Raw genomic sequence first — 22,941 nt, forward strand, 5'->3', positions numbered from 1 at the left:
CGAACCAGTTCCGATTTGCAGCATGCATATTAAATCCTCGTTACATTTGAGCAATCTACTCCGTGCTGTCCGTGACAGATTGCCCGTGTGGGGCTCTCTGACCATAGGGTTTATTTATTATATGAGTACCAGGAGGTTCAATGAGTCTGCTCTAGTCTAACCATGGCAAGGTGGGATATATGATTTATAACGGTCGCATCTGAAATACAGGCGTGGTAATTGTCACCAAGCTGTCTGCTGGACCCAGTGGAAAGGGAGGGTTGCCCTTAACCTACAAGGGTTTCTGAGCAGCCACCACCAGGAAATCAAAGATGGGGTGAGCCATCCCCTTCAGTGACTCAGCTCGTACCCCGGCATTAAGTGCGTCAACATCTTCGGGCTTCCAGCCCAGTACATCAATAAAGAGTTGCGCTGTGAACCCCTCAACGCCCTCGACAAAGTTAATTTGCATTAAGCTGCCACACTCCTTCAGTCGACTATCCTTCGGCCATGGCCCAATGGGTAACTTAAACTTGTGTACCTGCACATTAGTAAACCCAGCATCACGGACCCAGCCCTCAAAGGACAGTGCTGGATCTAGGGTCTGCCCGACCCTGGCTCCGCCGTCGATTAATCCCTCCATCATCTTCACCATCCAGCTATCGGACTTGAGGCTGCCGTCTTCGGAGTAGAGAGTATTAACTGATTCCTGCAGTTCCAGCCACCCGCCAGGCACCAAATTATCATAGCATTGCCGGATCAGCCGCGGCCAGTCCCGGATCGACCCAGCCATATATCGACAATGGATGTAGTCGTACGGCTTGCTCTCCACCCAGTCCTCTTCCACATCATCCACCACAAAATCCACGTTCGGTGGCACCCAGGAAGATTGAATGGGGCTCAGGTCAAGGCCGGTAATCTGCGCAATCGACGGGTTCTCGTCGGCCATCTGGATCGCCCACAGTCCAGTTCCGGTGCCGATGTCAAGCATTCGCTTTCCGGCGGGGTTGATGGGCGCCAGGAATAGGCGATCATTCAGCAGCCGGTAGAATACATGGTGAATTATATCTAACCGATCCTGCTCAGGTTGGTCGTTGGGGAAGGGATAACTCCCGGACTGGTATGCGTGATACCGGCGGCCATGTCTGTATTCATACTTTAGCACACTCGAGCTCAGCGAAGTGGTGGACGAGCAAGTCCCCGTGAGACTCTGAGTATATTCATTCACATCCACTGCAATTGGATGGTGGCTTTCACAATGAGCCATGATAGTGAGCCACGGTGTGGGTCAGATGAGAAGATGGGAGAAGTGCGACGGGAAAGGGGAGCCACAGCAGTGGGAACAGAATATCTGACACGAAAGATGGGGATGCGCGAAATGGCACCATGTTACCGCTTGTATGTATAGGCGACGGGGATTCGTTTTTTCCGGGCTGATAAGACTATTCAATATGCAGTTAGTAGGGAGTGAGTCTACTATGATTGTCGGCGGGCTGACAAGCGTTACATGATTTACCTCAAATGCCTCAGGCAGTCTGTGGATATATACGTATAATTACGAGGATGATTCTCTGCATCCACCTTTGTTTTTAGTTTCAATATTCTTGATTATCTTAGAATTATTGTTGTTATCATCTATATTAATCCTATAAAGACAATTGTATCAATTTTCATTTGATAAAGTGCAGTGGCTGGTATAGTCCGCCGTATACGGAATAACGGGTTACCGCCAACGCGGATCTGATTAATTTTCTCCCTTTCCCTCAACATCAACTTCAGCCTCGCGAGCACAGCATATGCTCTACCAACCACAATCCTCCTAGAGTAACAATGCGCTTGCAGTCCTCTCCAGGGTCGTCTAAAGGCCATCCTGGTATCTTGCACCAATACGTATACTCCCCTACCATTCCTCTCTGCCGTCCCTCTGCATCCCCTACTCCTTCGGTGCGTTCACCGGGCTAACACCACCACCATCATCATCTTCCAGACAAACCGACTGGTCGCATTCGAGTATATTCGCGGATCTCGCCCCAAACCGCACTCCCTCGTCTTCATCGGCGGTCTCTCCGATGGCTTGAACACCGTGGATTATCTCTCCGACGTGATTCGTGCCCTCCAGGACAGCGACTGGTCGGTCGTCACCCCGCTGCTTTCGTCCTCATATGCTGGATGGGGTATGGGCTCCCTCGGACAGGACATCGATGAGATTGCTCAGTGCGTGGGCTACATCCGCGACCACAAAAATTCGCTCTACGGACACGGGAAAGTGGTGATGATGGGTCACTCCACCGGGAGTCAGGACGTGATGCACTACATCAGTTGCGCCAACCCCCGACCACGACATCCCGTCCTGGATCGAGAAACACCCCCGGACCAGTATGTTGGCATCACGAGACCCCTCGTCGATGGGGCCATCATGCAGGCCCCGGTTTCCGACCGGGAAGCCGCTCTGTGGCTAAGCAGGACAGGCACGGAGTACGATAGTCCGGAGGCGATCCAGGAGGTATACCGCAAAGCTATTCAGGAAGCACAGAAGCGAACCTATGATAGAGGTGGGGGGGATGAGACCATGGTCTATGACACAATCGTGCCGTTGGCCACCACGACCCGCATGTATTACCCCCCGGATACGCCCCTCAGCAGTCGGCGGTTTCTCAGCCTGCTTAGCCCCCAGAGTCCCCATCGACCGGATGAAGACGACTTGTTCAGCTCGGATCTCACGGACGAGCACCTGCAGAACACCTTTGGAATGGTGCGAGCCCGAAGGGTACTGCATTCAAGGGGAAGCGTGATGGTGCTGTATTCCGGAAGGGACCAGTCGGTTCCCCCGTGGGTCGACAAGGCAGCACTCATGCACCGATGGCAGGCCATTCTCGGCCATGAGGCGTGGCATCCTAGTAGCTTAATTATCCCGGGCGCATCGCATGCCCTGAGTGATCCCGACCAGGCGGAGCCCAGACGGATCTTGGTGGAGAGGGTGACAGGATACCTGGGAGATGTGGAAAAACTGTAGCTAGGCTGCAGCACAACTGGATAGTTACGCTCTACCTCACATCACCCGAACTGCCCTCTTTTCTGCAGAAACCATTCGATAACGATACCGATCTGCAGTCGACTGCCAGACAAGCCATGGCGAGCTGCGCACCAGCAGAACTGATTGGAGGCTTGTCGTTCCCCGTTTGCGGAGCTTTTTCCCCTTCACAGCATGTGACGACGCGATGGGACGAGCTCATAGGGCCGTCTGTCCTGCCACTTGTGTCAATTCGGCAGAATCCTTGTATTCTGCATGCAACCCAGAATGCAGTGCGCCTGAGTGGTCATGATCCCTGCAGGAGCAATGCAGGAGTGAGAGGGGAAATGCAACCCCCGCCACAAACCCCCGCCTGAGCTTCGTCACAGCCAGTCAGCAGTGGCTAGAAAAGCTATCCCCTCCCCCGGACAACACTTCTTCTGTTCACTTCTGTTCGCAGTATCGGTAAAGGTCATCATGGGCTCTATTGGAGAAGTTCAACGACGCCCGTACCGGCCAACTCCCGCGGACATCACCATCAACAACCACCGCCCCGAAGACCCACAGAAGATCCTCTTCCAAAATGTTCGCATTCTGGACTCGACCGGGGCAGACCCCTATTCCGGTGACGTGCTGATCGAAGGGGAGCGCATTGTCTCGGTGGGTCAAGTCGATCCCGCCGCCACCCAGGAGGCACTGGTCATTGATGGCGGTGGCACCAAAACACTCATGTCCGGACTAGCGGACTCGCATACACACCTCAGCTGGAACAATGCGGCCACGTTGGATGAACTCACCAGTCTTCCGCTCGAGGAGCATGTCCTGCATACCGCCAATTCCGCCCGATCTTACCTGAATTGTGGCTACACCATGTGTTTCGGAGCCGCGGCTGCACAACCCCGCCTCGATATCGCCATCAAGGCTGCCATCAAGTCGGGGCTGATACCTGGTCCCCGCACTCTCGCCAACTGTCCGGAGGTGACCAAGCCGGACGGGGCGATTATTCCCAAGATCTCGCGTTATGCGAGTGGGCCGGAGGAGATGCGCCAGGTAGTGCGAGAATTCGTCGCCTTAGGTACAGACAATATCAAATTGAGCATGACGGGGGACAACGTACATCCCACGATGCCCAGTGAGGAGACATACTTTGATCTGGAGGAGACGGTGGCGGCAGTGGAGGAAGCGCACCTCCATGGTAAACGCGTATGCGCCCATGCCCGCAGCGCTGCCTCGGTCAAGCAGTGTGTGCAAGCGGGCGTGGATGTGATTTATCATGCTAGCTTCGCGGATACGGAGGGACTAGATCTGCTGGAGCAACATAAGGATTCAGTCTGGGTCGCGCCGGCCATCAATTTGTTCTATGCTATGGCGCAGGGCGATGCCGAACCCTATGGAGTGTCGGCAAAAATGTCCGAGCAAAAGGGCGTCACGCACGAGGTTGAGGTCGCTTGTCAGACCATGCGTGAGATGCGCCGTCGGGGCATTCGCGTCCTCCCGGGCGGTGATTATGGATTTGCCTGGGCTCCGCATGGGACTTACGCGCGCGACCTGCAGCACTTTGTGGATTTGTTTGGATATACGCCGATGGAGAGCATTCTCGCTGCGACCGCGATGGCAGGCGAGCTTATGGGCCACCCTGATGAGCTTGGCAAAGTGCAACCGGGCTACTATGCCGATGTAATCTTGGTGGATGGCAATCCTCTGGAAGACATCCGCATTTTGCAAAACCAGGACCATCTGCATGCGGTAATTATCAATGGTCATATCCACAAGCACGTCAATGGGAAGAACGAGAGGGTGGCGGCGTGAGTGCCAAAGGGGAGTATCGTGTTGTATCAAGACTGTTGTTAGTGGCACAGTGTATGGTCGGCCACCTTTCAGGTGTTTGATTCGTTTAGAGTAAATCCATTCGAACTCCAGTTTCATCGAGGACCTTGAACCATGTTGAACTAGCCAAGCAAGTCTCGAACTATTTCTCCACCAATCAACGTGAAGGAAACCTCCGTATAAGCCCAACCTTTCCCCGCCATCTTGGCTGCAGTGCAATTTGCACCTCCCGACTCCTCCCGCAGCAGTATGTACACCAACCCCATCATTCCCGGATTCAACCCCGACCCTTCCCTCGTGCGGGTCGGCTCTGATTATTTCCTGGTCACGTCTTCGTTCGAATATGTTCCTGGGGCTCCAATCTATCACAGCACCGACCTGATCCAGTGGACCCTGATCGGCCATGCCCTGACACGCCCCAGCCAGTTGCAGATCCAGACCCCGGAGCCGGGCGGAGGCGTCTGGGCCACAACTCTACGATATCACGAGGGCACTTTCTACTGTCTGGCTGCTTGCTTTCAACGTTATCGACCTCAAGAAGACGATCGCGTCTGGCCGCGCGGCTTTTATGTCAAGACGACGAACATCTGGAACTCGGGTTCGTGGTCCGATCCGGTCTACTTCGATCAGGTCGGGTTTGATCAGGACGTGAGTTGACTCGTTGGCTGCGTTTGTTTTCTGATCGCTGCTCATTGCTCGATAGCTATTTTGGGATGACGATGGCACTGTCTATCTGTCTGCCACTTACCGCAAGTTGAAGCGCACACCCAACGCACAGCTTAAAGACTTTGCCGTGCATATTGTGCCGGTGGACCTGGAGACTGGAGCCTCTCTCGCGGAGCCGCAGTTGATCCGGGAATCAGCATCAGGCGTAGCGGAGGGCTCACATCTCTTCCGCCGCGGGGAATACTACTATCTCTTCACGGCCGAAGGAGGCACTGAGAGCGGCCATTGCGAATGGGTCTGTCGCAGTAAGTCAGGGACCCTCGGCCCGTGGGAGGTTGCCCCCACGAATCCCCTCTGGAGGAATGGTCTCGCCGATGAAGTGCAGAATACTGGCCACGCCGATCTGGTCGAGGATGTCAAGGGGCAGTGGTGGGCTGTCCTCCTTGGCGTGAGGCCTGTCTGGCGGGATGGGGCTTGGGAGGAATCTGTCTTTGGTAAGTTAGTTGACACACGGTCGAAGGGACTTGGGTTCTAATCGCTCTCAGGACGTGAGACCTTCTTGGTGCCGATGGACTGGGAAAACGACTGGCCTGTCATCAATGGGGGTCAGAAAATTCCACTCGAATACTCCGGGCCCCAGCTGTATCAGTTCGAGCACCTCGTTGCCTGGCGCGACGACTTCGCGCAGCCAGGCCTGCAGCTAGGCTGGTACCGAAAGAATACGCCCCTGGTACGCGACTATTCTCTTACCGACAGAGAGGGTTGTCTACGTCTGTACGGTGGTCCCTACAATTTGTCGGTTCCCACGTGTCCCACGCTGTTCTTGCGAAAGCAGACCCACCGGGTCTGCACCTGGGAAACCCGACTCTCTTTCCATTCAAATCAGGAGCATACTGAGGCTGGAACGGTGGTCTGGTGGAACTATCAGACTTACAGCAGTATTGGCGTGCGTGGGGCGGCCAAAGGTCCACGTGTGGTACGATATCGCTCTGCTGAGGGGGAGGCTGTGGAAACTCCCCTGCGGGATCAACAGTCGGACATCATCTTTGTTGTCGACTGTGGCACGTCCTACCGATTCGGCTTCCGCGAGCTTCTTCCAGACGGAAAGGAGACGGCCCTGCAATGGATCGGCGCAGTGCAAAATCGGACCATGACTAGGGCGCCCACGGTTGGGGCCCCATTTACAGGGATGATGCTTGGTCTGTATGCCTTTGGCGAACGGCAGAGATGTTTGGCTCCGGCAGACTTCCACTATGCCGAATGGCGTTAAGATAGAGATTGGCCCTACGAGGATCAGAATGCCCCGTGCTGTTGATGTATGCACTGTAGGTAATAGTTTTCCAGTAGGATGTACAAGCAACCTGCTTTTTTACAACCGTAGCTGCCCGGTGAATCTAAGGGAATGTAAGTCGAACACAAAAAAGAAAAAGAAAAAGAAAAAAACAGTTGATGAAGATGCTATGTGATGTTGAACTAAACGACGCCTTGGAATTCCTCACTTTGTGAAAATCCTAGCCGAGGGTCTTGACGAAGATCAGTCATCAGTATATATTGTCTCCTCACTGGTGAGCATCCGGACCTGCAACAAGAGATCTTCTTCGGGTTCTTTGTCAGTCTTTCACTAGCAACATCTGGAGACGCCGTTGCATACATGCGGGAGCTTCGGCAGTTTACCGGGGAGTTCACAGGGAGTCCTCAGCTTCAAACGAATGCATCTGGAAGTAATAACCCGTGTACAGTATATCAGTAACCATAGTGATCGAGCGAGGTCACGGGATCAGATCCCGGGCGGTCAATCCGGCGGATGCGGCCAGTCTCGGCGTTCGGCATTCGGCGTTTGTACGGCCATCGGCGACTGCATCGTTTCCCTTCCTTCATTTTGCAATCAGACACTTCTTTCTTTCCCATCAACCACTACCCTCACTCACTCTACACCATGCGAGGAACCCCTCCTGTAAAAGCAGCTTGTCTGGCATGGTGGGTATTGCTGTTTCATGTCCATTTCTACTCCCTACTCCCTGCCTTCCGTCTTTCCCTTGACAGACACTAACTACTACTCTCTTAATTGGCAGTCGTGCATCCAAAACCCGCTGTGACGGACTGAATCCATGCAAGCCGGTAGGGCTGACTCCACCCCCTCCACCCCCTCCCCCCCCTCCTACTTAACTTCTTACATACAGCAAGCATTTCATCCGCTGGCTGCTAATAGAGTACGCATTGGTCATAGTGTCTGGTCAAGAATCGCCCGTGTTCTTTTCAGCCCAGTAGAAGAGGTGGACCTCGCCGACGCACTCGAAATGTGTTGCCAGAGCCCTCCCCGCAACCCCCCACGGTGGTCGATCTCGCCCACCCCACCCCATCACTCACTGAAGACTCGGGCACTTGCTCCTTGGTCGACGATGCCGGTATTTGGAACACCTTAGCTCTGCTATCCCCCTACAAGAGGGCACAAGATGCCGGCCGAGGATCGCAGGATCGTTTCGATGCGCTCCATGCAGGCGCCACCTGTGAGATTCAAGGGCCACTTTTACGGGTTTATACGTCCGAAGCAGACATGTTCGTGTAACACCATCTCGCCATGACTACTACCGTGACTACTAATGCTCGTCTATATGAGTCCAGACTGAATGCATATTACATCTTTATCCATCCATTCCTGCCGCTATTGCCCCCTCCCGTTGCCCCTTTAAGACCAGACATCCCCCAGGTCTATCAGCCCTCCCCTGGAGAGGCCGGGGCAGTTGATCAATCTTGCCTGTCGTATCTACCAATGTCCTGCTTGAGCTTGGCCCTCTCGGCGATTCTGGCCTTAATCCCACCTCCGCAGGATGGGAACCCCACCGATCCGTGCTGCGCGTGGTTGCGTCGGTCCTACTCCAATCTTTTTGCTCAATCCGCCCTGGATAGTGCTGAACACGCTATCGTGGAGCCACATGAATCTTTGCTCGCTCCTGGACCGTCAGATTATGATCGACGGTTTCACCCCGACCTTCCCGCAAACTTACATCCCATTTTGACGTTCATGGTCCTCGGGGTGTATGATTGTTGCCAGAACGGTCATATCCAGCGCATGCGCATGCGCGTGAACCAGGCTATTACTACCGCGATGGACAATTCGTTGCACCGGTTAGCAGAGAGCGCATCCGAGGCTCAACGCCGGGCATGGTGGATAGCTGTACGTTGGCCTGCCAAAGAATGTTGCCGCCAGTGATACTTACTTTTTCCCAGATCATCCTAGGGTACCAGTCTTCCACAGTCAATTCGTCGGTACGTCTATACTCATCGCAATCTCTGTTATGCTGATGCGCGCGGCTTTCCTAATACGCTTCTGCTAGTCCCCCATCATCACCACCAAGGATCCGAGAATCACAACGCCTTATCCTGCGTTTGAGATGGGGACCAACGGCCTGGAGGTAAGTCCACTGCGGTCTTTTAGCGAGAGTCTAACTAACTTTCCAAAGCCGTGGTCGCTAATACTTAAGGCTCAAGATGCCCACGACTCAGTCGATGCCATTGTGCGCATGATCAATACGCAGGGTCTCCAGTCTGCGACAGCGTCAGACCTTCCGGACAGAATCACTCGCTTAGACCGTCATATTCTGTCACTGGCCTCCGATTGTGACTCGAGTTTTCCACCGACCCAGAGCAATAGTACGGAAGGGTGTGCCGCCCGTAGCTTCGGGTTGATTGCCAGCACTCTGGTCCATGGGTACGACTCTTGAGCATTTCTGATTCATTCCGGCTCTGGTTACGCTGACACTAAGGTAGTGCTCGGATCAAATTGCACCGGTTCAGAGCATTCTCTGACGTACCCATCTTCTTGGAAAAGCACTGTGACCTCTCTTCATTCCGCATGGACAGCATCCCAGCGCAGGGATTCACATCAACCACAGCCATCGAAATAGAGGCATTCTTCCCTTTCAGCAGGGATGAATCTTCCATGATCTGTCTGAAATCAGCCTTAGCTATATCCCGTGCCTTCAAAGATATACCTTGCCCACGGCCGCCATTATCTGTATACCCCATTCTGCAGGACTCCGCTCTCAGCCCACTGGGATCTGATCGCGAGGGATACTCCGGATCTTTACCGTATTTCAAATGTGCGGCAATGCAAGCGTCTTATGTGCTTTACATGCTTGTGCACCGTCTCCGGGCAGCTCTGTTGTCGAAACGAATCTCGATTTGTTATCCTCTCCTGAATCATCCCGAGCCAGGCACGGAAATCCAAGATGCTCACAGACTGGTCGAGGAGCTACGGAATGGAGCTCATTCCCTGATTCTGTCCATGAAGAGGGATACGGTCTTTGAGGGAATTGCTTCTATGGTAAACGATCTCGATGCAGCGTATACTTCGTTATTCGAGTGACCTTCACTCATCGAACATCTCATTTCACTCAGCACGACCTACATCTCTCTTATCTAGGTTCCTGAGCTCGAGAAGCTGTCCTTGTCCTTCAGATATATTTTCTTCAATATGCGTCAAGGCGTGGGCAGACGTTGGCTTCAAAAGCCCCTTGCGGGCACATTTCCTGAGGCATTCGCAGTTTCCCGAGAACAAGCATTGTTATACTGTACACCCAGGTTGCTCAATTCTGTCAGGTTGACTCCTTTCTCTCGGCATCTCAGTCCCTTGGTCCGTACCGCCATAAGTTTACATGTATTAACTCCGCACAGTCGCAAGCCAAACTTCACATCTCTATACTGGCGCCTATGACCTATTAATACTCTCCTCACACTACCCATGCCGTAGTCCGCCAAAGGAAAGTGTAATCGATGTGGCTTGAGTAGGGCTTAGCAAGAACATCCTCGAGGTACTGCAACCAGCCCTTACCGGCATAGCCGACATACAAGTCTGGTCTCACCACCACAGCCTGTTCCTGGATACTATCCACCCAGTCAGCCTGGTACTCGTACAGGAATTCCGTCAGTCACTGCGGGGAGGCATGAAAATGCCAGAATTTTGCTGTCTATTGCAATCTTAATGCGTGGTCCACCCATTGGCTTGGAGCTTGCTTTCCAAGGAAGAAAGTTTTGTATTTCCCGTTTTCAAAGATCTCGTAAAGCTGTTGCTTCGACACTTGCCACCCTGCAATTTCCGACTCGTCCACAGCAGTCGCGAATAGATTTGTCGGCGGAAGCCTTGTGAACCGGAGATCAGGGCAGCGGCTGCCGACAACGAAGTCTGCAAAGGAGGATGTTTCCACCAAAGGACTCGAAGCGGGGTACTAGGGAACACTCATTCTTGGATCAATCTATGTCAGGTGGATACGTGATCAGGTAATAGGCATGTATTGCATCCCGGTGATGTAGCTGGCATTCTTCTCAATCAATCATCTGAACGTACTCCAGGGCTGTCTTGATCGTTATTTGCACCAGCTTGGCAGCCACATCAATAACCCCGTTGGCGGTCATGCGTCGCTCTTCATCGTAACTCTTCAGCAGGACGGAGCCCCCGTGGTGACCCTTGCCGACGAAAGCCACGCGCCAGATCAAGTTGAATGCATCCGCGATGCCGGTATTCAAGCCCTGGCCACCGTACACCGCGTGAACGTGGGCCGCATCACCTGCCAGCATGATCCGACCATATCTCTCCTTGGAGATGAAACTACCAGCGACTCGTTCACTTCACCAGAGACAGCGACATGTATGATCAGGAGCACAGGCACACTTCCGAGCTCATGGTCACGTAGACCTCCGCCCCGAGGTACCGGCTGATCTAGATCGCTGCCTGGCCCGTACCGCCAGCGCCGGCGTGGTTCAGCACTTTCTCCCCGTGGGTCAGCCGTCCGAGCTCATGGCCTCCGGCAGGCGACACACGCATTGGACCTTGCTGCGGGCATAGGTCTTGAACGCCTCGACCGTGGACATGCAGACGCGGTCCTCGACCCGGACCTTGTCCGGGGAGCAGGCGGGCCCCACGCGCGTCACCACGCCCGCGCACTCGTTACCCAAGGTGTCGGCGGGCCCCAGCGCAATAAGGCAGTCCTTGAAGTTCAGTCTGACGGCGTGGACCCGGACCTCTACCTCGGAGGGCGTGTTGGCGGGCTCACTCGTCAGCCCGACGCGGAGAAACTGGTGCTCTTCCTCTTTCCGAGCGGCATACCCGCGCCAGGCCCGTGACCATGTTGTATGCTGGGTCCGAGGAGCCATCGTCCACCGTGCAACTCACTCAGGCCACATTCTGACTGTGGCGGACCAGCCGCTAGAGCGCTGCAAAATTCTCGTGGGTCATGCTGCGTAGAAATGGTTGATCCAGGTCTCAGTCGATGGTCACAATGGTGAGGCTCGTCCCGGGTGCCACTTGATCCATTGGGATCATCTGGCTGGGGGTTCCGATACGATGCAGGTAGTTCTGGATAGCAGTGGCGTGGGTAGGGGCATCAGCATATGCATCAGGTAGTAGTTGAGCCCCAGGCTAATCCGCTGGACCTCTTTCCAAGTCTCGTCTACCGGGAGATGGGTATCGAAAAGATGCAGAAATGGTGGAAGCGAACGCGCAATTGCTTTGAGGGCGGAGTTGCATTCCATCAGAATGCCCTCGAATCTGGTCACGTCTGACACCGTTCGTATGCTCGGGGCCGAGTACGTTCCAATCGATACTCGGCCGGCAATTCTGCCAGGGTGGAGTAGTCAGGATGGATAAGTCAAGCAACCACTTGCATCCCAGCGCTGGGAAAGGCAAGCGGGGATGCCTTTCATATAGCCCTCAAGCGGGTCGTTCTCTTTGACCTTCTGACTGTTCCAAGAAACGTTGTCTCTGCGACTAATGGGGAAGATTGGGGGAAGCTAACCCGGAACCGTGAAGATGTCCCCTGATTGACACCCGATGTCAACAAGCAAGTCAATTTTTCGAAGATTGATTACAGGTTTGTAGGCTTTGTTCGTAGTCTGGTAATGCCCAATCGCGCATCCACTCCGACTTCAGGACTTCCTCAATAGTCATACGTTCCTCCGGCTAAAATCTGAGCATCTGGCGCATTAAGCCCACAAAAGCCACTTTCTCTGCTTCCGTTATTTGATCCCCAGCCTCTTGCCTGAACTACCCCACGCAACTGTCGAAGGACACCTCAAGCGGAGACCATTTATCCCTTTTGTATGACTCCGCTGGGGTACCGTCCTCGGTAAAGAACTTTTTGCGTCCCTCCCAGCGATACCACCAGTGTGACGGCAGAGGTCCCAACACATCCACTTGCTGCGCCAGTATCTGGTCTCCGGGTATATATTCCGTGGTGAAGATCGCCCTCATTCCGATGATCGCCCAGATAGCGGTGGCAAGACTCCAGATGTCCGAGGGATATGTGAACGGGGCCTCAGGATCATGGTCTGTCTCTGGGCCCCGGAGAGCAGGCGGGGTGTGGCAGTCTTTTCCGAGCCGCAATCCGGAAGCCGGGCAGAAAGCTTCGCCGAAATCGCTGCGCAGAAGACGGGTTTCAGCTAGAGAAAACTTCTCCGCGTACCTGCCTAGAAACAAAGGGAGAACTGCTCTGGCCGGACCGTTGCGAGGGACGGGTTTCAGCTAGAGAAAACTTCTCCGCGTACCTGCCTAGAAACAAAGGGAGAACTGCTCTGGCCGGACCGTTGCGAGGGACGGGTTTGCCGTCGCATCGCGTAACGACAATCGTCTCCGGCTTGCCATATTTCTCGTACAGGCCGTCAATGGTAAGCTCATCAAAGATTAGCGGGAGCCTAGCCAGAACATTGTCGAGATGAATATCTACATCGAATTGCTGTAGGATCAGCTGACTGGGGTCGAGGCAAATACGGAACGAAGCGGAGGTAAGTGAAGGATAGCTGTGACAGACCTCCATGAACATAGCCTTGGGAGTGCACGTATGCAACGGCCTGCGCAAGTCGGTATGATAAGGCACGAGCAACATCAAGAGGGAAAAGGTGGCTGAACGAGATATCCCTTAGATGGCATCTGCCAGCGGCATGGTGTAACAAGCGTGTCGGCCATTGGGACCAATCAGCTCAAACTCATCGAGAAAAGCAGGGATTGCCTCTCTTCCGGGATGAGTGGAGGAGGCAGAAAGAGTTCTGAGAGCCTTTGTCTCTCGGGGAACGGACTTCGCCTTGTTGATTTCAAGAGCGACATATTGTTGGTTGTCTTTATCCTGAACGAGACAAACCGTGGAGTACCCGCCGTGACCTAGCTTATCGACAATCAATCTGGTACCGATCATGCAGAAGATCCCCTGGCGCAGCGAGTCATCACCGGGAATGTTTACAACATGATTGTGAAGAATAAGAGGGGGAAAAGAAAGGATGGAACTGGACCTGGACCTCGGGACTGCGAGGAAGTGGGGATTCTTATGTATTCGGACTGCAGTTCGGCGTTCATCCCGTGATACGCATCTCGTCACATGACTTTGCGAGTAACCAAAAATTCATATTTTTAATATTGGAATAAGATTTATAAGTTTATATGATTATATAACAGGAATCTTACTATACAGAAAACAGTTTGATGATCTCAAGTGACCCACCAGCCTGAGAGTCGGACTGTGCAAGTAATCTGGTAAACTAGAACCAGTCAGCGGCCGCAGCTGAACCGACTGCTACGCTAGGTGGAGGACAACAAATGAAAATGAACCGCAGGCTATAATGTGATGCGTGGAGTTAACGTTGATTATCTGGTTCGGGTACGGGGGCGGGAACGGAAGGGAAGTCCGAAGTAAACTAGAGTAAACTAGTGGTAAGACCATCTTGGGCCAAGTGCTGACATCCAAAGGTTATTATTCCAGGTGCCATGTGCCCACAACTTCCCCATTAATATTACCCACTCGCTCCCTCGCTCTCTTGAGCCGCTTTCCTCCCTTCACAAACACCCGCAATCTTACGCAATTGTCCTTCCCCCGCCACTATCATGTCCAGCGAGAATTTTATCATCACCGAGCATGTCGTCCCAGGTTGTCACATTCGGGAGTATCCCGGAAGCACCGTCAATCAAGAGGATGTTTTGCACCTACATGTCAAACAGTACACCCCCAAAAGCCAAGCTCAGCCAGTGCCGAAGGATACCGTCACAATCATTGCCGCTCATGGAGCAGCTCTTCCCAAGGTACTACCCCCCACCCCAATGTGACGTTCCTCAAAGCTGACAAGCCCGATGATCAGGAACTGTATGAACCGCTGTGGGATGAGCTGTTGGAGCAAGCCAACACTTTTCAGATCCGCAGCATCTGGGTCGCCGACTGCGCCAGTATGAACATGAGCGGACTGATTAATGAGGACAAACTCAGCATGGACTGTAAGCCAATTGACCCTATCGTATACCCATCTGAAGCCATGGTTTATGAAGAGTCAGGTTCCTGGATGGATCATTCTCGGGATCTCTTCCTGATGATCAACCATTTTCGCGAGCAAATGCCTCGTCCGATCGTGGGGGTCGGACACAGCTTCGGTGGAAATATCATGTTCGACCCACCCCCCCCCTCCCTCTCTTCGTCATTGGGAACGGACAACTTTGATTGACTTCTTCCAATAGTACTAATTTGGCGTATCTTCACCCGCGACTCTTCACCACCTTGTTACTGATTGACCCCGTGATCCAATTGACCCCCCCGCCCATGGGGTTCGGTACTGACGCCACCGGGCCGATCAACTACACGCTTTATCGCAAGGATGTCTGGCCCAGCCGCGAGGTGGCTCTCCGTGCCAATCGTGCTTTGACTCATGGCTGGGATCCCCGCTGCGTCGCTCGCATGGCGCAATACGGGTTCCGCGAGCTTCCCACTGCGCTGTATCCGGACGTGGACGCAGTGACGGCCGGGCTCCAAAGCACCACATCAGCTACTTCTCCCCCCCATTCTCCACCCCGACCACACAACACCACCACCCCAGTGACTCTTACCACAACCAAGTATCACGACCTCCTCGCCCAAATCCGCGAGAATTTCCGCGCCCGGTCGCCGGAGACGGGCCGGATCTCAATTTCGCGAGCAACCCACGCGGATCTCGACCCGCTTGCTGCGTTCATCCCAATGTATCGCCCCGAGCCCCGGAGCGTCTTTCTTCGGCTGCCGACGCTACGCCCATCGTGTCTGTGGGTGCTGGGGGGCGCAACCTATCTTCAGATTGACGAGATGCGCGAGGGGATCAAGACATGCGGGACCGGGGTGGGAGGCAGTGGGGGCATCCCCGAGGGGAGGGTCCGGGAGGTGACGCTGCCGGGGCTGGGCCATCTGATGCCGTTTCAGGCGGTCCAACAGGTTACAGAGCCCTGTGTCGCGTGGCTGGAATCCGAGCTAGCGCGTTTCCGCGAGACTGAGAGGCTCTGGGCGGAGGAGCAAAAGGGGCGGAGTCATCTCACCTTGGAGGGGAGGTGGTATCGCGTCTTGAAGCCATTAGCCGTTCCAGGTGGGAAGGGGGAAGGCCGGAAAGCCAGAAAGGACAAGCTGTGACGCCGGTATTCGGAAGCACAATGGCAATTTCACGTTTGTTATTACCGGCCCAAACCCAAATTTACTCCGGTAATACTCTAGTATGATGGTTCCCCTTCTACCCTCCCTCCCCGCTTCCGAAACTCCAATATGGGGCCTTCGTTGGTGCAGTTTGATACAGGTCCTCGTGCTGGTCGCCACGCACGGCGTGCACCACCGAGCACAGGTTGGTTAATTTGGCCAGCAAAGGACCGGGATAGGCTGTCAAGAGGTGGAAAGGGACTTGATAGATCACATAGCTCAGACCCTAGGCATATGTGCGACCATGGGGGCCATTACGTCGCAACATAAGGAATATTAGGGGAATTAGGGCAGCGGGTAACCCACAGCAGCAGAGAGAATGGTAACAAATAACTTGCTGAGCGAGATGGTGGCCAGTACCGATTGGATGACATTATCAAGCATCCTGGAAAACGAAGCCTATTGACAATGGTGGCTGTAGGCTTGTTGCTCCTCCAGGAGTGATAGGGTTGGCGGTTGGCTGGATGAAGAGGGAGGGGGGTGTGGCATTTGTGGCCATTACCGGGTGGTTACAGTACCTACATCACGAATGAATTCTCTCCGCTTGTTACTGATGGTGAAAGAAAGGCTCACCCACCCTAATGACAGCGTCAAATATTTTAAACCATCTGTATTCGGTGATGGACGCGTACACGGAGGCCATCGGGGAAATCGAGCCGGGACAACACGGCAGCGAGCAGGGCCTGCTGCAGCGCACTGATCTCGACCGTCTCGGGCCAGCGGGTTCCCGCCGAGACGCTCCGCCAGAGCAGCTACTGAGCGAGCAACTTGGTGCGACCCGTGCGCTTCCTCCAGGCCTTTCAGAGTCTCCTGAGCAAATGCGGGGCCGCGAAGAAGCCCGACAGAAGCCACCGACTTTTGATGGACATCAACACCTGCGTGGAGAGTGGGCCCCACGGGGTCCTGCGCGGCCCGATCAAGTGATCCTCTTGACTCAGGGCCACCCCATGACCTGCCTCTTACTTGGAAATCAGTGCTGGCACCGGGGGCACGACTACTGCCGTGCTGCACTTGCTCGGGGAGAAACAGGACCAGGTCGAGGTAACCGGCCCGCGGTATTAGGAGTATACCTATTCGGAGGCCTTCTTGGATGTCGTTAAGGCCCGGTTTAAAAAATTACCCGACCTGCTGATCCGACGCCTGGATATCGAGGAAGACCTGGCCGTTTAAGAGTATAGCCTCGAGTCCTACGACGTGGTGGTGGCGGCCAACGTGCTTTACGCCACGAAGGGCCTCCGGGCTACGCTGTAGAGGGTGGAAGCTTGCTCCGTCCTGGGGGAAAGTTTATTCTCTTCGAGATCACGGCCCTAACCCTCGGTGGAGTGGATTTATCATGGGCCTGCTGCTGGGCTGGTGGCTCAGCTCCGAGCCTTATCGCGGCGAGGGTTTCTGTGTCCCACTGTCCACCTGGAACATGCTGCTCCAGGATACGGGCTTTACGGGTGTGGAGTATGAATTCCGTGATTATCGCAGCGACGCCTGCCTTGAGCTAAGCGTACTGGTGAGCAGCCGGTAGTCCCCGTCCGACGGAGCTGGTCTACTGCTGCAGGAGCTCGGTGTGCTGGTGGTGAAGATCGTGTCTTATCCAACTCACAGTCTTCGGGGGAAGAGCTGGGTGCTTGTTACGCTGATCTTTAGCACCTGCTTTGGCTCCACGGCAGCGCCGGAACAGAACGCCGCTGGTTTTCTCAGAATCCAGACCTTGGTGGAGGCGTCGGTCTCGGCGGCGCGGAGTCTCATCGACCCCTCGCACACGGCGTCTATTTAAACGATATCCTGGTATTTGATTTGACGGCTCGTGGGCCACGTTCCTTGCCTCGGCTTGTATTACCATACTATATGATGTTCTCGATCCTTGAACAGCCACCTAGCAAGCCGATTCCGTTTTCAAGACGGTGGAGCGTGGAATCCAATGTCTAGGTGAGATCGAACACATTGTGCCGCTGACTGGGAAGGCCATCATTATGGATGCCCTGCAACTCGCTAAGAATGCATTGGTATTTATCAAACCGTTCTTCGAGCCTGATCAGACTTTAGTCGATTCCTTCCCTTGCTTGTTGTATGTTAGGTTATCCATGGGCTGTCCGTCCGCTCGAAGAACTTAACATTTCCTTGTCCTGTCAATAGTACCAACAATGGACTCAACGGCCCTGCATCGGGCAACCTTTCAGCGAACCCTTCAGACCTGACCAGCTTTGATATGCCTGACATCCTCGGGCAGCAATGATGTATCTGTTGGTGGCTCTTTGATCTACAACCACGGCTCCGAAGTCAACTGCCTACCGCACTGGCTGGAACGTGGATTCGATGCAAAGCAGATTCCGGAAGGACTCTTCCGATCAAATGTTCTCCCCTGTCGGCGTTAGGCCACTGTCCCATCTTCCCGGGGACTTCAATTCATGTTGATCTCTTCTATTACTTTAATAGGTGTATGTGCATGTTGGAGGGAATTATCCAACACAAGGGGTCGGGCCTGCCACAATACATCTCCTCGTAGACTACCTCCAGCTGCTCGTAAATTTGTCAACACTCCGCGATCAGCTGGAAGCATCCTTACGCCTGGTTTTCGGGGATGAGAAGGGTGAGAAGAAACTCCTGCTGAAGAATCCCCGGAGCCTGCGCGAGATAGTCCACCATTCGACTGAACGAGGCTCTCGAAATCTCCTCCCAGCATAGTGGACGATATCTAAGTAAGATACGATACGAGGCTGGGCCACAAACAAAACAAACAAGATGACTAACTCTGTCACTGTCCGAAAAGGGGGTTCATCTTGCGAGGCTATCCCTGGACTCTATCCTAACATCATGCTCCTGAATTGCTGCCAAGATGGGACGATTATAGCAGAGGATTCAATACTTCCGCAATAATTACAGTGAACTTCAGAGAGATATTGTCTCAGTGATTGTCGGCTTTGCATATCCGACCGGAAATAGTATATATCAACAATCAGGTTCAATAATCATCTTCCACGTTCCAGCTTTTGCCACCTCCGCCTACCGTGCATATTATCGACCCAAGCGGCCGCCATGCCCTGGCTCATTCTATCCTCGTGGCGTTCCACGCAATGAATGATCGAACCATGGCCCGTTGAATATTGGCCAGTGGTGTCGCCACGGGGGTGAAACTGGTCAAGGCGGGCTACACTATCGTCCAGGGCAATCTTTGGATGCACCTCCAAGATCTTACTCGAGATGAGCCAGACGGTAACCGCCCCCCAACCCATGCATTAATGCCCGGCGAGAGACTGACCAGTCCACCCTAGATTCTCCAAGCCATGGTGCTAGCCCTACCTTTTCTCGTTGTCCGCATTACCTATCTCTTGCTGTCCGTGTTCCATGCGTCCGATTCCGCTGGATTGATCTGATGGAGTATGTCGTGGTGTGGATCTACCTGGGCACGGGATTCATCATTCTCAGCTGGGAAAGTATGAAGGGGGATCGGATGATTTCCCTGACGCGCTATCTACTACTTGTACCCTTTGTGAGTAAAACAGGTTTGAACGAACGGTGAAGCATTTAAGAGAGGGGGGCGAATGTGGTGTTATGACCGCTCCAATTTCCCCGCCATGACTCTCGATCCCTGTCGTCTGAAAGGCGCAGGACTCATTTCCAATATGTACGGTGTGAACTGGCCGGAGAAATGATAAAGTCAATTGGGTGGATTCTGATAGATCGATCGGGATCGAGGAGGGGAGGGCGATAACTTTTCATTCCGGTACGTAGTATGTCGATCGATCGATGGATTGAGCCAAGAAGAGCCAGGCGTTGGCATGCAAGGGAGTTTTCGGGCGCAGTTCGGCAATCATTTCCATACAGTTGGGGGCGTAGGGCACGTGATCACGGAGTCCATCTCCGGCATTCTGCCCTACGAGACGGTACATACAATACATACCACGATACGTATCATACATCCCCCGTACGGCTCGGATTAATTATCCTGCCCTCGCTTCAAGCCCGAACCATTAGCATTAATACTTTAGTATTTTTAGTATCTTACCCCCACTTCACTAACTTACTCTTTGCCTCCCTCCACCTTTTCACTCTTCCTCCACCTCCTCCCCTGACTGGAATCCGGAATCTGAAAAGGCTATGAAAATGGCCATTTATCCTCTTTGTCTTCTCGTGTTCTCTCTCTGCTTTTCTCCCCCCCCTCTCACATGAATCACCTCCCCTATGCAGCCCCTCGCCCCCGCCCCATCGCGTAAGAGCGCTCACGGCGCCATGCCCCCTCCGCCCACCCACCTGTCGTTTCCCCCACAGCGCAAGGCCTCGATGGCCTGTAGTGAGTGTAAGCGTCTCAAGTCCAAGGTAGTCATCGGTCCAATCGATCAACCCTGTGGGTTCCGTTCCTTGCCACTGACACCCCATCAATCATAGTGTCGAGTGAGCGACGGGGCCACTTCCTGCGATCGATGCCTTAAACAAAAGCTTTCCTGTGTCTTCGATTTAGATGAAGATGGGAGACGGAGACTGGCCCACAAGCGCAAGGTCGAGAAACTGGAAGAGGAGCGCGATACATTGTGGCAGGTCGTCCACTCACTGCGCGACAGTCCCGACGCCAAAGCAGCCCAGTTGCTGAATCTCGTCCGATGTAGAGCCCCCCTCAGCGAGCTCAAGCTCTATATAGACCAACATGCGTCGGAGCACGATCGACAGGAACTCGGCTTGCCTCCAAACAAGCGCGCCTCGGCCCACCGCGCGCTGGACATCAATCGCCTGGTGGATATCCCCGTCTACCGCGTGCCCGCCGCACCCTGGACTTTCGTCACCCAATGCGACGATTTTGTCTCCCATTTGGTTTCCCTATGGTTTACCTGGAGTCATCCGTTCTATAACTGGATTGATCGAGATCTTTTCCTCCGCGATGCCCAAACCGGCAAGCTAGATTCGAAGTTTTGCTCTTCATTTCTATTCAACTGCATTCTCGCAGAAGCCTGTGTAGGAAGACGATTTGCTTGAATGGTCCTTCAGCCGCTGACAAGCCCCGCTCGCAGTTTCATTCCGATTATCCCGAGGCCTACGCGGATCCTAGTGACCCGAACTCCAAGGGGCAGCATTTCTACGCCGAAGCGCGGCGACATTATGAGAAGGTGGAGGGTCAGTTGGATATGCCCACCATCCAAGGCTGCGGGGTGCTCTATGTCTGGTTAGTTCTCCAGACACTGCATACTTGACCCTCTGCTAAAGACTCGCTTCCCGTCAGCATGGCAGCTATGGGGAAAGACCGAGTCGGATGGTGGTATCTCGGACAAATCAATAGTATGGCCCAGGAGTATGCGAAAACACATCCGCCGCCGGAGACCGAGACACAGGAGAGTCGCGCGGTCAACAACACCATCTGGGGCCTCTATAACCTCACAGCGTGCGTATCCGTGTCTTGCAGCACGCTATGATTCCCATGCTCAACCCCTCTCCATCGGAGTGCTATCCCCCTTAGACTTACAACTCACAGGACTGCATCGATCGCGTATATGAAGTACTTGGCGATCGACCGTCCAAAGCGACCATGCCTGCCATGCGATCACAAAGTAGGGCACACCTGGTTACCATACCCGCGGCAGGCCGACCCGAGCCAGTCGCATATATCTTGCGTCTTCAACAGTTTCTGTGAGCTGAGCAAAATCAACGTTGACACCAATAAATCGATCTTTGGGACGGGCTCGAAGCCGTCTCGGAGCGACCTCCACCGAATTCTTCGAGAAGCACAATCAAGGTTGGATGACTGGAAGGCGCAATTACCTGAGTGCTTGACTCTCGAGGCTATCACGGTGCCACAAGGATTTAGTTTGCAGTAAGCACATCCAGTCCCGCCTTCTTTACTGTCAGAATCTTGTAGAAATCATGCATAGCGTTGGACGCCTCATGGCTAACGGCATACAGCTTTTTTTATCACACTCTCATGATCATGCTCTGGGGTCTTCTCAAGGAGGAATCTGATGAGGACGACTCCGGGGATAACGCCACGGCCACTACGGCGCGACGGCTTTGCGTGGACTCTGCATTAGCCATTGTTCGTCTTCTGCGCATCCACCGCGCCCGCTGGGGAGTTGATTACATCTCACCGACCACCATTCATTGGGTGAGTATGGCTCTCTTCACCCTGCTGGAACAATTGGACAATCCTGAGCACAAGACCTCCTTCACCGAACTCTGCGTCTTCGCTCGCGCCCTTTCTCGAAAGTGGACCTTGATGAAGGGAATCATGCGCATGCTGCAGGTCTCAGCACAGAAGAATAGCGTCATGCTTCCCCCCGACACTCATGCCTTATTTACCGAATTTGAAGAGGAAATGTGGGAGAGCAAAGATCGAGAGCGATTTCGGAGCCTGTATCCGAACCCAAACTCCTTATCCAAAACGGCTGGAGACCGTACTCTGCTAGATGATGCCGAGTTGGATAGCTTCCTTGAGAAGTGGGACACCCTTGAGGTCGACGAAGCTGGGAGAGAGACCTCAACGGACACAATGAAGTCATCGCCACAGGACAGGGTTGAAGACAAAGACGAAAGTGAGGCCGAGGTCGGCACAGGAAATGCCTAAACCGTGAGCCGTTTTACCTACCGGATCTATTGCCGGCGCCTACAGTCTCTTTCAGTCTTGCGCACCCAGGTGGAGAGCTTCGTCGTCCTCGACTGTCGTTGATCCAAGCGCGCCGAAGCCATTCCAACGCCCACTTTGAGGAGCAAAGAAGCCTACGTTTCGATGGCATTGCTGACACTCATCACTTTGGTGATACTCCGGTGACCGGGCACGCGCCATGATCGATACACGATACCGAATTGTGTTAACTCGCGGTCTGTACCGGATGAGGGATCTTCCTTCTTTGACTTTCGATTGTTGCTAGCAGCCCAATTTTGATATCACGGCTTCTTCCTGTATTCAAATCCAGCTTCCTGGATTTCCCTGCCACTCCTTGCATGCAATTTGCAAACATCACCATGCAGGGCTCCCTTGTCCATGTGCATCGGATGAAGCATTTTGGAATGATAATCTGCATC

General features: G+C 53.8%; 12 protein-coding genes across 12 annotated transcripts; 8 read left to right on the forward strand and 4 right to left on the reverse strand.

The window, feature by feature from the left end:
- Positions 1-160: 160 nt before the first annotated feature.
- BO97DRAFT_403833 (class I SAM-dependent methyltransferase) lies at positions 161-1,328 on the reverse strand. Its single transcript, XM_025694825.1, has one exon. The coding sequence runs from the start codon at positions 1,244-1,246 to the stop codon at positions 272-274; it is 975 nt and encodes a 324-aa protein (XP_025553898.1). The 5' UTR covers positions 1,247-1,328; the 3' UTR covers positions 161-271.
- A 481-nt stretch (positions 1,329-1,809) lies between these two features.
- Positions 1,810-2,992, forward strand: BO97DRAFT_339581 (DUF1749-domain-containing protein; the record flags this gene model as incomplete). Its single annotated transcript, XM_025691561.1, has 2 exons — positions 1,810-1,869; positions 1,967-2,992. The coding sequence occupies 2 exons, from the start codon at positions 1,810-1,812 to the stop codon at positions 2,990-2,992; spliced, it is 1,086 nt and encodes a 361-aa protein (XP_025553899.1).
- Positions 2,993-3,339: 347 nt separating this feature from the next.
- On the forward strand, positions 3,340-4,984 carry BO97DRAFT_256079 (composite domain of metallo-dependent hydrolase). The gene has a single exon (XM_025690877.1). It carries the CDS (start codon positions 3,467-3,469, stop codon positions 4,796-4,798), a length of 1,332 nt encoding a protein of 443 aa, XP_025553900.1. The 5' UTR covers positions 3,340-3,466; the 3' UTR covers positions 4,799-4,984.
- Positions 4,985-5,042: 58 nt separating this feature from the next.
- BO97DRAFT_385654 (glycoside hydrolase family 43 protein) lies at positions 5,043-6,790 on the forward strand. The gene is made up of 3 exons (XM_025693489.1): positions 5,043-5,464; positions 5,520-5,976; positions 6,028-6,790. The coding sequence occupies exons 1-3, from the start codon at positions 5,066-5,068 to the stop codon at positions 6,750-6,752; spliced, it is 1,581 nt and encodes a 526-aa protein (XP_025553901.1). The 5' UTR covers positions 5,043-5,065; the 3' UTR covers positions 6,753-6,790.
- A 627-nt stretch (positions 6,791-7,417) lies between these two features.
- On the forward strand, positions 7,418-10,123 carry BO97DRAFT_441267 (Zn(II)2Cys6 transcription factor; the record flags this gene model as incomplete). Its single annotated transcript, XM_025698153.1, has 8 exons — positions 7,418-7,459; positions 7,555-7,600; positions 7,710-8,038; positions 8,105-8,657; positions 8,711-8,749; positions 8,818-8,895; positions 8,944-9,191; positions 9,251-10,123. Coding segments are annotated over 8 exons (1,933 nt in total), but the record flags the coding sequence as incomplete, so codon positions are not given.
- An 89-nt stretch (positions 10,124-10,212) lies between these two features.
- BO97DRAFT_441268 (uncharacterized protein) lies at positions 10,213-11,056 on the reverse strand (the record flags this gene model as incomplete). The annotated part of the gene is made up of 2 exons (XM_025698154.1): positions 10,213-10,366; positions 10,827-11,056. The coding sequence occupies 2 exons, from the start codon at positions 11,054-11,056 to the stop codon at positions 10,213-10,215; spliced, it is 384 nt and encodes a 127-aa protein (XP_025553903.1).
- Positions 11,057-11,260: 204 nt separating this feature from the next.
- On the reverse strand, positions 11,261-11,632 carry BO97DRAFT_422102 (uncharacterized protein; the record flags this gene model as incomplete). The annotated part of the gene is made up of 1 exon (XM_025696760.1): positions 11,261-11,632. One exon carries the CDS (start codon positions 11,630-11,632, stop codon positions 11,261-11,263), a length of 372 nt encoding a protein of 123 aa, XP_025553904.1.
- Positions 11,633-12,323: 691 nt separating this feature from the next.
- Positions 12,324-13,665, reverse strand: BO97DRAFT_468748 (kinase-like protein; the record flags this gene model as incomplete). Its single annotated transcript, XM_025699773.1, has 6 exons — positions 12,324-12,437; positions 12,471-12,516; positions 12,562-12,894; positions 12,977-13,196; positions 13,285-13,403; positions 13,460-13,665. The coding sequence occupies 6 exons, from the start codon at positions 13,663-13,665 to the stop codon at positions 12,324-12,326; spliced, it is 1,038 nt and encodes a 345-aa protein (XP_025553905.1).
- A 683-nt stretch (positions 13,666-14,348) lies between these two features.
- On the forward strand, positions 14,349-15,885 carry BO97DRAFT_422104 (uncharacterized protein; the record flags this gene model as incomplete). The annotated part of the gene is made up of 3 exons (XM_025696761.1): positions 14,349-14,543; positions 14,600-14,898; positions 14,970-15,885. 3 exons carry the CDS (start codon positions 14,349-14,351, stop codon positions 15,883-15,885), a joined length of 1,410 nt encoding a protein of 469 aa, XP_025553906.1.
- Positions 15,886-16,565: 680 nt separating this feature from the next.
- Positions 16,566-17,007, forward strand: BO97DRAFT_422105 (uncharacterized protein; the record flags this gene model as incomplete). The annotated part of the gene is made up of 2 exons (XM_025696762.1): positions 16,566-16,831; positions 16,920-17,007. The coding sequence occupies 2 exons, from the start codon at positions 16,566-16,568 to the stop codon at positions 17,005-17,007; spliced, it is 354 nt and encodes a 117-aa protein (XP_025553907.1).
- Positions 17,008-17,278: 271 nt separating this feature from the next.
- Positions 17,279-18,172, forward strand: BO97DRAFT_412058 (uncharacterized protein; the record flags this gene model as incomplete). The annotated part of the gene is made up of 4 exons (XM_025696214.1): positions 17,279-17,446; positions 17,584-17,724; positions 17,817-18,004; positions 18,073-18,172. 4 exons carry the CDS (start codon positions 17,279-17,281, stop codon positions 18,170-18,172), a joined length of 597 nt encoding a protein of 198 aa, XP_025553908.1.
- A 1,946-nt stretch (positions 18,173-20,118) lies between these two features.
- On the forward strand, positions 20,119-22,483 carry BO97DRAFT_422107 (Zn(II)2Cys6 transcription factor; the record flags this gene model as incomplete). Its single annotated transcript, XM_025696763.1, has 6 exons — positions 20,119-20,253; positions 20,323-20,883; positions 20,940-21,091; positions 21,149-21,307; positions 21,398-21,736; positions 21,826-22,483. The coding sequence occupies 6 exons, from the start codon at positions 20,119-20,121 to the stop codon at positions 22,481-22,483; spliced, it is 2,004 nt and encodes a 667-aa protein (XP_025553909.1).
- Positions 22,484-22,941: the final 458 nt, after the last annotated feature.

This window comes from Aspergillus homomorphus (assembly GCF_003184865.1).
Source record: "Aspergillus homomorphus CBS 101889 unplaced genomic scaffold BO97scaffold_7, whole genome shotgun sequence".
NCBI classification, from domain to species: domain Eukaryota; kingdom Fungi; phylum Ascomycota; class Eurotiomycetes; order Eurotiales; family Aspergillaceae; genus Aspergillus; species Aspergillus homomorphus.

Excerpts from the sequence above, each read along its gene's own strand:
- BO97DRAFT_256079 (XM_025690877.1), top strand. The coding sequence starts at position 3,467 with ATGGGCTCTATTGGAGAAGTTCAACGACGCCCGTACCGGCCAACTCCC.
- BO97DRAFT_403833 (XM_025694825.1), bottom strand. The coding sequence starts at position 1,246 with ATGGCTCATTGTGAAAGCCACCATCCAATTGCAGTGGATGTGAATGAA.
- BO97DRAFT_385654 (XM_025693489.1), top strand. The coding sequence starts at position 5,066 with ATGTACACCAACCCCATCATTCCCGGATTCAACCCCGACCCTTCCCTC. Across the intron at positions 5,465-5,519 it reads AGGTCGGGTTTGATCAGGAC|CTATTTTGGGATGACGATGG; the intron begins GTGAGTTGACTC and ends ATTGCTCGATAG. Across the intron at positions 5,977-6,027 it reads TTGGGAGGAATCTGTCTTTG|GACGTGAGACCTTCTTGGTG; the intron begins GTAAGTTAGTTG and ends AATCGCTCTCAG.